At 37.9% G+C, this 13809-nt stretch overlaps 1 protein-coding gene across 1 annotated transcript in view; it reads right to left on the bottom strand.

Annotated features, from left to right (window-relative positions):
* Window positions 1-13808, bottom strand: part of PEX7 (peroxisomal biogenesis factor 7) — a gene marked incomplete at its 5' end in the record, with an annotated part of 51073 nt that extends 37265 nt beyond the window's left edge. Inside the window, 5 exons of the mRNA XM_026089236.1 lie at window positions 5288-5396; window positions 5706-5783; window positions 10631-10781; window positions 11918-11975; window positions 13691-13808. Of these exons, the coding sequence (XP_025945021.1) occupies window positions 5288-5396; window positions 5706-5783; window positions 10631-10781; window positions 11918-11975; window positions 13691-13808 (514 nt within the window). The remainder of the gene's footprint in view (window positions 1-5287; window positions 5397-5705; window positions 5784-10630; window positions 10782-11917; window positions 11976-13690) is intronic.
* Between the last annotated feature and the right edge of the window lies 1 nt (window position 13809).

Below are 13809 nucleotides of genomic sequence, written 5' to 3'. Positions count from 1 at the left end.
ATTTCTTTGAGCGTATCTGACACATAAATAAATACAAAACAATTCATAAGAAGCAAAGAATGGATCCCAACCCCCCACACCAACTAAAGGAATATAAACATCTTATAATGTGTTTCTGAACTCATACCAAACCATTGCAATGTTAGTGTTTGAGGGCTATTTACCTCAGTTACGTGGGAACCTAAACACACACAAATACCTTTGGAATTACCTGTCTGCGACTCTCACTCCCCCAGCAACTCTTTCTTTTGCCCTGTGTTACTTCTGAAGCAGGAATGTAAGCTAAAACTTGAGAAAACCAGTCAAAGACCTGACAACATCTAATTTGGTTAAGAAACCTACACATGGAAAACATTTCTTTAATGAGCAGCTGCACTCAAGACTATTACTTTCTCATTCATTCAGCATCTTCTCTTAGTAGACGTATACCTTCCCCTGGTCACTATTTCACAGAAGATAATTTGTTTATTCACAGTTTTCTTTCACAGGCATTCAGATCCTGAACACATAAAAGATGTACCAAAACTATATGTCAGCCCAGTCTCTGAACTACAGCTTGACAACCCTTGGACTACACACATTTGTCAGTAAAATACTGGTAGGTATGAAGACATTAATTTTTTAAAGAAGGCAAGTCAGTCTGTCAGGGCTGGCAATGAGATGGAATATGAGAGAAACAGTGCTGTAGAAGTGTAACCTTAAAGTCCAGGACTGAACATAAGAGCTTACAAATTGCAGAGATTGAATTTTTGTGTTCATTTATAAACCAACAATGCTGTAGTTCCCTAACATTTTTGTCAATGTAATAAAAAATATTCCCAAAAGGAATACGGAAGAATTGAAAGAATTCTTTGAGCAAATAATACAGTTAATTGATGCACATTATGATGAGTACAGACAACATCATCTTGCAGATTTGAGAAACATTTCTTAGCCTTATTCATGACTTGTTAAAGATGTAACAGCCTGTACCTACTCTGATCAGTAAACTTAATGATTGTATTAATGATTTAAAAATGAATGCAGCATTAAAACTGAGGTCCCAGTAGTTAAGATACAAAGTAACAGTCATTCTAAATCTCCCCGTGCTTTGTCAAATCCAGAATGCAGTATGTTCCTTTGCCAATGTTATATACGTACTGAAGAATATTACACTTATGCAGAAGGATAAAATGGTACTCATTACTTATTTCCCACTGGTAAATTTAAGTACAATAAAAACGTCTGACACTATAAAGGATGCTTTCTTTATAAACCAAAGGACTGAGCGAAATCTATTGCTCTGCAGTTGCTGAGGCTCATTTAGTTCAACTGATTTATGTTTGACTATATACTAATGTTGTGTGCATTTGGCCCCTTCTTCATGTGCTTCTCATCAATTTGTTCTCCAGGTAAAAAAAGAGACCTTCTGGGCAAATGACACAATGAGTCATTAAACCCTTTTAGTCATGAAGCCGTTGTTATTTATGTCATTCTTTAATCACATTTTCCACATCACTGTTTTTTTCAGTGTAAGGCAGACATTTACCAGGGCTCTGCACTGGTGCTGCACATCCACCTGTACACCCTGCTTATCTTATCAGCTCAGAAATCATTACTGACATCACAACAGAATTTATTTACATATACAGAATTAACGGTTTGCTTCTGTTAATAGTAGTTTCTCCAATTTCAAACAATAAAATATAAGCCATTACTAAATTGCCTTTTAAGAGTACAAATGATTGTACATGAAGATGACAGCATTGTAAAGTACCGCACACATCCCTCTAGGTGTTAAATGGAAGTGCATTAGATGCCGAATAAAAGCTAACTTAACTGAAGCATCACACATTTATCTTCTATAATTAAATCACATTTTGCTGTCCACTGCACTCAAAGTTAGTCCTCCTGCAGGTATTCAGATCAAAGACTTAATGAAACAAAGTATTCCACACTTAGTAATACCTTCTTTTTCAACTGTTTTATATTACAGTCTTATGTTTCTCATTTTCCTCATTCATATTCTTTCTCTATTCTCATAATAATTTGAGAGAAAATCATATTTCAAAGGCAAGGATTTAACCTTATCAGCTTGAAGCAAAAGTTGTCCAGGCACATAATGGTCCTTCTGAGCAGCTGTTTTGCTGTGTCTTGCAGTTGTGTAGCGTGACAGTTAGGTTTTCAGTTTTCAGTGCTCATTATCTAACTAATTAAATGGAAACTAAATTTCTGCTGGCACCTGAGTGGATTCAAACAAAGGCAGCACAAAGGCAGGGGAGAGGCATACAAAAGTTCCTAAGTCTCTTTCCCTTTTGCTTGTTTTCTTCCAAAAAGAAAAAATTAAGCGTTTACTTAACAAATTTGAAATATTTCAAGACCAAATTTTTTTCCAGCTATGGTTAACAATGTACTTCTTAAGTATTATTTTCCTAACAAACACAAAGTTGAGGAAGCTGCAACATGAAATAGTTCATTTCTGGTCTGAAGTTCTCTGATTTTATAGTACTAATATACGGGCACATATGTGCTTGTGAGTATGTATGTGTGGGGTGGGAGGAAATAAAGCAGATCGAAGAGAGAAAGAGAGAGAGAGAGAGAGAGAGAAAACACACACACACGCACGCACACACACGCACACTATAACCCTAAAGCAGCTCAGCCTCCTTCAGAAAGGAATGAAGAGGATTGTTTAAAGTAGCTGGAAAAAAAGCAGACAAAATGAAGTTCAGGAAGTTTCCCTTCAGCCACATTTTCAGTTAGTAATTTTCAAGAAAACAAATTTGCAAAAGAATAGACACCACAAAACTTCAGGTCGACACTTCCAGGAAGTGCATGCAAAGAAGGGAACAGCTGTAAGTTCCATACATGACACAGTATGTCAAGATTGCAGTTTTCTTTCAGCTCTAACTTTAGCTCAGCAGAAGTTCAGTCATCAGAGAAATTAAGCTTTCTATCCCATAATTTTCTGACATCCTTAATTGCATGTGGATCCTTGCAAATCTCAAATGAGGAGGCCCAGCCTCTTAGACAGCTCCACTTGACTGTCCTAAYATATCTCTCCACCTGACTGACTTAACAGAATGTCCGTAAACACTGAAGAGTGAAGCGAATGCTTGGACCACACACTGGCTGATGGGCCTTTCCTTACAATAAGGAAATGGAATTTATACCCAGAGCAAGAGTGTCACCTGTACTTCTACTATCACAGAAAGACACATTTTACTGCTGACCAAACTAAAAGCTCCCAATACGCATTTTTAGTAGTGAAGTAATTTAATCAAATCACAGGAAAATTCCAGTGTAAATTAGAACCAAAACAAGCAAGGAAAGCCATTCCACATTGGCATGTCATGACCTCTATGCAAAATCTTAAAGTTATTTCATTTAGAAGCACACCAAAAGTTTTATTTTGGAAACCATGAGAAAGTTCAACATCACTTTGAAGTCATCAGTTTCTCTTATTTACTGATTTTACACCTAGCCTTACACTGCAGGATTCTTATTCACATCCAAGTAGTACTTATAGTAGAGAAATATTGTGCCTTTTGTTTGGGTTGGTTTTCCTGTAAAATATTATGGAGTCATCAGTCAGTGAAATCTGACTGCAATTAGCTTCAGGCTTCTGCAGTACACGTTCATCCTTTTCAAGAATCAGAGTAAAATTTGCAAAAGAATAGGATCTTTAAGTGTTTAAGTCAAACCTTTCAACAAATACACCTACTGAACAAAGAACAGATCAGTTATATGTTATATATATATTATATGTTGCTGTACACAATCACAATCCCATCACATACAGCATTTAACAATCAATGTCTCCCAAAATTGTTCAAGTGGCAGTGTATTAGAAGAGTGTTTGGCTTAATCACTTAAGTATCAAATTAGAAATAACTTGTTGGATCAGGAGAGCCCCTTTTGTTCACCCACAACATCAAAAGTTTCATATGAGCAAGATGCGATGGAGGAGAGGTTTCTGAGCAAGCAGGACTTCACAGAGATCTTAACTTTCCCTAGAATTTGCAAAAACACGAACACTGTTTTCACCATTTACCTTTGACCAAATGGTACTTAGCCAGCATTGTGTAGCAGGTAGCTGTATTTCAGCAGTACTGTTCATACAGTATACAGGGCTCAATCCTCTTCAGTTTCTGCTCATCCTGTTATAAGTACCTCCCAGGCGTTACCTCAATAAACCTTCAATTAAGTTGGAAGCATCTGTGCACCAGTACCTGGCTACTAACCACCACTACGTTAGAAAAAATATGTGAAATTTGTTTGTTATTCCAGTCTCACTGTGCAAGCAAAGCCAAATGTAAACAGCCAGACTGAAATTTTATAAAATAAAAATCACATGCACTTTTTAATCAAGCTTCCCACAGAATAGGAAAAAATATCTGTGCATGTACTACTGATTCTCCTTAACTTCAGTAACAGAAAGAGATATTTTTACTTATTTACYCTCTTGATATAAGAACTAAACAATTTCCATTTATATCACTATCAAAACTCAAATAGATTTGAAATTGGACAAATTTAAGCCACTGGAGTGAATCTACTGATATTCATACTGGGCCAGCATCTTATTGCTCCTCTACTTTCCAAGCACACTCTGTGGCTCACAGCATTCCTCTCCCCAAGCCGGTCAGCAGTTAGACTGCAGGTCTAGCACCAGAGCTCTGCTCGTGCCCCTAAAATAGGAACATTTTCTGGAAAACACTGTCGCCTCACTGTACAGTCTCTTTGCCTTGTCTCTTTGGCTCCAGAGACATCCAGCTCAATTATGACTGTATTAGTCAGCAAGATTCATAACACTAGCAGAAGTAGAAAAGTAAAATTGATTTTTTCTTTTCCCAAGAACAAGGCACAATGATTTCTATAAGTATTTAAAATAATTCAATAGGAATTAACTATGTTYTTCACATGCCTATCAGTCAACTGATGCCCTGCATTTCAAGACAATTTGACCAAAAATGTAAGCCAGAACATGAAATAAAGTATATAACGTTTTACCGGACAATGAAAAGAGTCATGTGAACGGCTGAGAGCTACATAAAATAACAGAAAAAAMCTGCAACAAGGTCACTGAGTTGACTACTAGAAAACTGCTGATCCATGTTTAAAAGGCCAAGAGAATGATTTATAGATCATAACAGAGCCTACAAATCCATCCTCAGCTAAATAGTTCTCTTTCCTTCCTCCATTTTTATGTATGATACACACTACCACCTGCTGGACAAAGTGCAAAAGTAATACAATACCATATAGGATTTTTTTGCTGTAAGAAATCCTTTACAATCATGTTTACCTGAGGCAGATGCAAAACAACCTGGGATGTGTGGAGACCATATAGTGCTGTAAATGACCCCTTCATGGCCTTTAAAAGTGCATAACGATTTCCCCACAGCTGGATCCCACTAAATAAAATAAAAAGAAAATTATTGAGGTATACATGTAATAAAACAGGGGAAGTTTTCTTACATATATATAAGCTTTAGATGTATAGAAAGGACTAAAGGAACTATTTTTTTACTGTCTATCATGAAAAGCACTTGTATACTTAAACTGATATCAATTGAAGGCCAAGGCAGCATCTCTGTTAAAATAGAACCACAGCCTCAGTTTAAAAATAAAGAAGAAAAGTGAATGGATATTGCTTCTTAACCCAAAGAAATACCAGTTCCAAAACAAATCACATTTTTGCCTTCAGCAGAAAAACAACATACCAGCTTGGCTGTTTGATCCCATGAACCAGACACCACTAGTTGTTCTCCTCTAGTTTGGCTCCAGTCAACACTATATGCCTATAAATGATATAACAGCCTAGTTTAGAAACAGCATTAGCATACAAGTTTGAGTCAGCCTAAGTTCCATGAAGTACACCTGGATTTGCAGATTTTATCATAGTCAGCTAAGAAAAGCACACAGGTCAAGCACCACACAGCTGCCAATGATGCCGTTTACCTGAGCAAAAATTAAATTTAACATCTCAATCTCTCAATATGGTATTAAAAGCACATATAAGCTCAGAAAAGTATCCCAAAAGATAGACCGAAACAATAAAAAGGATATAAAAAACCCACATGGACTCACCATCACTGGAAGTTTCTTCCACTGCAAAAAGCCATAATTCAGACTGATTTCTTATCTCCARTCCAACATTATTCAAACATTCACAATTTCTAATCACTAACACTGTTAATGACATCTCTCTTTAGAGTTGACCGTGGAGTCAACATTGAGGTTTTAGCTGACTAACAATAAATACTTCTTTATGATTTCTAATTATGTGCATCTTTAGGTTTCCTAGAGTGCCCACTACCACAGAATATAAGCTCTACACAGATAAGCTAGATCAGGGGGGTGGCAGGGGGAATATATGCCATAAAATACTCTGATCTTCATCTTTTCCAGGTTCTAAGACACYCTTTTGTAATATTCATATCCTCAAAAAAACAAACCCCATCTAATGTTGTCCTCCTTGACAGAGGATACCTTAACTGCATCTTTCATTGCTGATTTTTCAGCTCTGCTGCCCTCCCAAAAGCACAAATGCTCTGTGCTGTGTAAAGACACAATTAGATATGAATTGATAAGCTAACTGCTGGTACACTAGTCTCAGCATGATAATGAGAAAGACCATCAAGGCTTCACATAGGCATCAAAAATGACGAGGAGTTGGTACAAGACCAAAGCACCTTGATTCTCTCTATACTAACAGAATTTATTAACAAATCTCAGCTGGTTTTTGTTTAGAGAAAAAATCCTGAAATATAAGGAAGACCTTTGGTGATATTTTTACTGTATTTTGGCCTGCTGAAATTCTTCAGATCTCAAAGCCTCAAGAACATGCACAATTTCCATCTTCCAATCCACTTTATCTACACACTGTAAGGTGCATTCTATTGCTTCCAATTTTTATCTCACACCAAAATGTTGACTATTCACCAGTGGGTCAAATGCTGATGATGCCTGGAGCTCCATAACCTCCAGTGAGACAACATGCAGTTTTAACCTGAACCATTTCTGTGCTAAAGGTGGATAAAGATTAGCTTAAACAATTCATCTGCTTGCGGTCCTGATCCAACCAGACCTACCATGACATTTCTCAGAAATGTGGCAACTACCTGCAGAGCATTGCTCGCAACAGCTGGGCCCCTAAACAGGGATTTGTACTCCAGCGAGGACAATCTAGTTCTAGCACATCACTGAATCTTACCTGCAACATGCTAAATGCACTGTTTAAAGTAGTACAGTATAACTGGCCCCACTCTCTTGGATAGACAGAATCATACATTAAATACAGCAACCCTATTTTGAAGGTGAAAACATTTGGACCTGTGTCACCAGAGAAAAAGTAGAGAAGCTGAATTGGAAAAGAAAATTAACCAAGCAAAAGCCAAAGTCACCTAATTTCATTTCAGACTATGCTGAATCCAGTGTAAATTAACTGTTTTTCATCTATTTGCTTATTTTGCATAAGTGGAAGACAACCATTGCCCAAAGAAAAACAGTGCATCATCTGCAACATTCCTTTTTTATCTTACAATGTCATGTTTCCCACCTACCAAAAAGTATATTGCTCTAGCATCATGTGGTGCTAGCTCCCTTCTGTGAGGAGTTTACAGTCCAAATGTGTGAGACACTGGGACAGTATTTGACAAAATCTATACAAATAATAAACTGAGAGGTACTTTTTTGTTTGTCTGTCCAAGCCATGCCTTTATCCCTTTGGTTTTCTACTTTTGTCAGCTGACTAGCAGTACTACAGCTCATTAAAATACCCTCCCTTTCAACCTGCCTCCTTCCATTAAAATAATAAAAGAGACAAACAAGTACCTGCTCATATTTTAAGAATGAAAGACATCATAGTTCTCCAAAGTGGCTCCAGAGCTCCTCATAAATATTAGCATCTCCCCTTTCCCCTGAATCTGTCTGATGGTCTGTGTGTAACTCCTAAGTTGCAGCTTTGCGATGCCCCTACATGGATCACTAGGTAGCAAGCCTCTTTCAGGCAACAGGCATACAAAGTCAGCTCAGAGGAAGTGCTGGGCTCTCATACTCCTGTCCAGAATTTTCAAGGAAGAGACACGTGTCTGAAAAAATATGCTCCTGTATCGCATATCCACCTCGCCCCACATATTTCAGATGCATCAGATCTCCTGAACAGATAATACAAAGTGCACATATGGCTTCCAGCTCACTCACAAGCTCAGAATATAGGTCTGCTAAACACATGTTATGATATTGATCTGTATACATACGGCAGACATGAGTGGGACTGCCCAGCACTCTGCAGCTGCATCAGAGGTAACAGTACCTGGACAAATTCTCCTTCAGGCAAGATTTACAAACAGAACAGACAACAGGCTTAGGAAAGGCAAGAGTTATTTTTCATGGCATGTGACAGGTCCAGGTACTGAGAAAAGAATGAAAAGAGGAAAATGTGGGCAACCAAGTAAGGTCAGTTTTATTCTTCTTGCCTTTTCATGCCAATCACCCAACACAAATTTACAGATGCTTCAAAAGAAGCTGTGTTGAGCATCAGGGAAAGACTAACAACACAGCATAAACCTGAATTCAAAATGTCCATCTTTCAGTGCTTTATTTATAATCATAAAATGTACTAATGCTACTTATGCACAAACAGCAGCAACAAATGCTATAGGTAAGATCAAAGAAAGGTAAAAGATGTAAAAATATTTAAAAAAATCAAAATAAATGTCAAGACTCACTTTACAGGACAAATTTAATGGAAATACTCTGTTGTCTCACATTCCAGTGAGACTTCATCAAAACCAAAGTAAATTAGACTAATTTATTCATGAGATTCAGCAGTTGGTTAGTGCTGGAATAAAACTCATTGTCCTTTCATAATAAAGATGCGCTTTTAAACTAAAATGGTATGTTCTTTTCAAGGAAGGACAATGATCTCATTTAGAAAACAGGAAACTGATCCCTGTCAATCTTGCCTTAGAAATAACTATAAAACTCAGTGACAAGATATTCATTAAAAGTGTCAGAAAGGAATTATGGATTAAGAAGGTTTACCACAAACTATTAGCTATATTCCCACTGAGATCTATCGTCTTAATGCACATTTATAAAAATCAAGACAATCCTTTCATATCTCACAATAAACACTCAGCCCATGTGTCCTATACTGTCTTTCCAACTCATGGTTGAATGCGTCAACCTCCCGATGCTCCCTGCTAAACCAAGACTTGGACACAGAAATTCATATTTCACGGACAACAGATGGTGCAGCAGAACCAAAATAATCTTATGGACAGAATTTCAATGAGAAAATGGTAGAAAAGAAAACAGGGACAGAACATAAAGACTCTTGTGTAACTGCAGTCATGCAGCTTTTAGATTTGTGCCTCATACCTGAAAGAATCAAAGGTTTTTGTGAATACATAACTGGACTCCCACAGTCATTCTTTGTTGACTACATATCCACTAGCTGGCCATCTGATGATGGTTTATTTTATTCAGATAAAGTAGTAGTAATCCAGGCAACAGAGAGACTAAAACCAATCATATCAAAAGGTAAGAGACCTGAGAGAAAACAGCAGAGTATTAGAAGGAAAGCATGAAGGAACTTTTAGTTCAATCTGCCTCCCTCCTACCTGTCCAACAACTGTCAGTATCAGGTGCTTCCTTATTCTAAAACAGCACAGCATACCATCTACAAAATTATCTTTATTTTTGGAAAATTTCTTCCTAAACCTCTCAGAGACTACTTTGTGGTCTTTATACAATGGAAGAGTTAACTAAAATTTTTGAAAGACAGCTGGATCAACAGAACTCTGTCAAGTCAATGCCTTTCTTCAGAGGCCATATTGCTTTAAGTCTCTAATAAAATAGTTCCTTATCTGTGAGAGAAGTTACTGGTAACCATTCATTTTACAAGGCATATGCATCTATAAAGGACTGAAAACCAAAGAGCATGCTAAATKTTATACCTTAGAAAAATCCCTCAGGGGAAGACAAATATACTTAGAAATAAATTGTCTTAATGCAAATACATTTCTGAAGATGAATATAACATTTTTGCCTACCAATATTGCATAGTATAAAGAAATTAAATTTCTAAGAAAAATCAAATTCAATGGTATCAATCCAAGGCTAAAAAAGTTCATCCTCTCCCAGTATTTGACTATTGTTATTCTGAGTAGGACCTCACAAATGCTAGGATGGAAAAGGACAAGCAGTTCCTGAGTACAACAGAAGTCCTAAGGATCTGTAAAATTTCTGTCAGTCTGTATCCTCAAAATAACACTGCTATACACATCAGCCACCTGATTTAGACCTATACAATGATGTTCTCTAGAGTCACAGAATGGCTTCAATACTTTCCACAACTGAATGATTACTTAGCCTACAAGGAACCACAAATGCTATTTCTGAATATATTAGATTTATGTGATTATGTGGTGCCTGCTATAGGATATAGATATATGAGTATGGACAGTATATAATTCACTTCATAATCAAAATAATATTAAGTTATAAATTCAGACCACAGACCCAAACAAAGTGAAAAAATAAACAACAAGAACACTTTCGACAATGAGTCCACAAATAACTCCTTTAATAATTCAAGCATTAGACAGTTCATTAAAATTTTCAAGCTTTCCGGGTTTACCTCCTGAGTGTGCTCTTTATAGACTTGCAGTGGACCTGTGGTTTTAGCTGTATCCCAGATTTGCAGAGATCCATCCCCACTAGAAGTGATGAGCACATGTTCATTATTCTCACTCCACGTCACATCGAACAGACCATCATTCCAGTCAAAACTAAATCAGAACAATTAAGATATTTGTCCATGAGAAAGCATGACATAAATGTTTGGCCTAGTAGAGACGATATTTCTTTAAATCACCCTCTTTTACCATTCTAAACATCCTTTTTTATGTATTTGATTTTCCAGTAACTTAGTTGATATCATGAAAACTTTTACAAGTCTATGTCAGAATAGGCTGATTAGGTTAAAGCATAAATGAGCCAAGGACCTTCAACACAGAGAATCAAATCTGATTGTAATCTTAAATTTTAATAACTGTGGCAAACAAAGAAATAAAACTCTCTGTTTTGGAAAAGTTCTGTTCAATCCAGAACATCAATAAGAAGCTGAGTCATAATGAAAACCCAGCATAGGGGCAGTTATGAACATATTAAAGATCTCCATACTCCCTAAAAAGAGCTTTGACACACCAATTCATCCTATGGGAAAACATACCATGTATCAGTTGCTCTGCAATAACTGCCAAGGACCATGCTGCTATCTTATGGTAAATATGAAGTTATTTACCCCTTTTTTACTCAAGGTTCAGCTAAGCTCAGGTTAACTTCATGGGACCCTGCAGTAATTATGAGGGAAAAAAGCATGCACACCAAAAGTTTCTGTAGAGAACATGACATAGCTCAATGGCTCAGGAAATTACAGGACTTTCTACCACAAATTAAGTGGAGTCTCTGGAAACATAGAAATGAACATTACTAAACCAGAGTGCACAGCAGAACTAAGAGAGTGTTTAATAGCTACAAATAGTCTTGCTGTATAATTATGAATTAAAAATTGCTTCTCTGAATATGACAAATTACATCACTGTTTGTTACGTATTTCTATTTCAGCTGTCAGAGTAATCTAAATGATTGTTGTTTTAAATTTCAAGACATTTTTAGGTGAATGATGGCTGAGTACTAAAATCCCCTCCTTCCTAACCTTTCTACTCCTCCTCCCATCCAGAATACAAGTCAAACTCTTAGAATACTGTATCTCCTAGAAAGGACCTGCATGACTTTCCACATGGACTTGCTGCTCCATTTTCAATAAAGCCATTCAGAAAGGGTCAAATTTAGGTGGCAACACACTGCTCCTAAAAAAGCTAAAACTTGTAATTTCAAGCTTGTAAAAATAAACCTATGTTACCTTCTGAGCAGAACAATCCCAGCTTCATTTTGTCCCAGTACTACCAGAGTTCCACAACCTAAAACAACAAAATAAAACAAATTATCACAACTAATTCCTGCATGCCAATGCAACCTAGTGTTCTGAGGTAGTTATACTGTGCAAATATGGAAGGCATCTGAATTTCTTTAACAGGACAAGCAACTAGTTGTAGGTATAAACAGCTCCTTGACTCTGCTTTACGTCTCTAAAACATTATTTCATTTATATATATATATTTTTTTTCCAGTACACCTGTGGGTAGGGTTGGAAAAGAAACTCACTTGTAAAGAAAGCATAAATAGTGTGTTTCACCCATACGCCTTATGTTACAGACACACCAGTCTGGTGTTCCTTAGATCTTTTGACAACACAGCAAACATAACTTTTTTTTTCTCTCCTTGAAAAGAGTACTTAGTAATACAAATGCAGATCATGAAAAATAAATGAAGATTTCAGTTCTATGAAAACACACACAGGTACTACTCTCCTATGTGACTGAYGTAACGTCAAAGTAACATTTAGAAACTTTACTTAAAATGAATGCTTTTAGGGACAGTAGCCCTAGAGGAAATGAAAAAGGTTCCAATACTGCAAAAAGCTCAGCTTGTGTCTTCAGCAGGACTGCAGAGACCTGCCAGGGCCTTTCTGAACATTTAATGACTGAGACTGGAATAATTAAAATTTTAAGGAGAAAATATTTTCAGACATTTTATTTACTCTATGTATGCCTCCTCTACCATATATTTACTCCTGCTCCTATGAAGTCAACACTCCTCTGAAAAGTTCTTATTAAAAAAAAAAAAAGATTAAAAAATAAAAGTTGTTTTGTATTTTCTGAAGTAGGAAAACCTAGCTGGTTGGGAGACTTAGGGGCAAGCATCAGATTTGCAACCTGTTCCGAAATTAACGGCTTTCCATTGAAGGAGAACAGATGCATAAATTGTATTGTATTCACGCAGAGCAAAACAGAAAGGGAAAACATAAACTGCTTTGAAAGACATTTACTATATGTAAACACACAGACATGTAATTCATGAACTGATGGTATTTGAGGGCAGCAAACATTTGCACAGCCTTTGAACTCATGACTCATGAGTACACGAGCTACTTTTTTCATAGTAATCACTGTAAAGAGGCCCGATACGCTCTTTAGACATAATTACCATAATAAAGGAAGATACTGTGTACGATGAACAGTAAAAGGAAAAAAAAAACAAGCGTTACTGCTTCCAGTTGAGCAAAGTGGCAAACCACCACCACAAGGCGAGTATGGTAGTGACGGCCGCTCTTGCCGTGGCGCTTCAGGAGGGCAAACGACTCGATGCAGGCAGTCTCGTTTATGTTCTTGGACCAGAAATGCCTGCAAACAAGTGCGCCAAACCGCATTTTTTTTCATTATGCAACAGCGCCGATGACTGCGACTAATAAAAATAAAAGAAGCGAGTGTTTTCTGTTGTACTCCAGCAGCGGCACTCCCTTTCTGCCCTAGCTGTGCTGCAGTCGGCAGCCGCACAGCTGTTTCACGCTTCCAGGAAGAAGAGGCACGCTGCCGTCCAGCAGGTATCCAGCTGCGTAACCGCCAGCTACCGCGAGCAGGCAAACAACCGGCAACGTTAACCGAATTAACGGCTGCGGCAACGTTCGCGGAGCAACCCGGAAACGGAACCTCAGCGAAGCGATGCGAGCGGGCGGGCGGGCAGCCCTGCTGGCGGCCCCACCACCCGCGGGCCTCCCCCGCTCCCCGCCCCGCACCTGCGATGCCGTAGTACTGCGCGGCGGCGCACGCCACGCGCCCCGGCCAGTAGGGCGAGAACTCCGCCGCGTAGCCGTGCAGCCCCGGCAGCCGCAGGGCCCCGCCGCCCGCCGCCCCC

This window comes from Apteryx rowi, unplaced genomic scaffold (genome assembly GCF_003343035.1).
Source record: "Apteryx rowi isolate R43461 unplaced genomic scaffold, aptRow1 scaffold_803, whole genome shotgun sequence".
Lineage (NCBI taxonomy): Eukaryota > Metazoa > Chordata > Aves > Apterygiformes > Apterygidae > Apteryx > Apteryx rowi.
The sequence above is the reverse complement of the archived record's forward strand: the minus strand, read 5'-3'. Positions and strand labels throughout refer to the sequence as shown.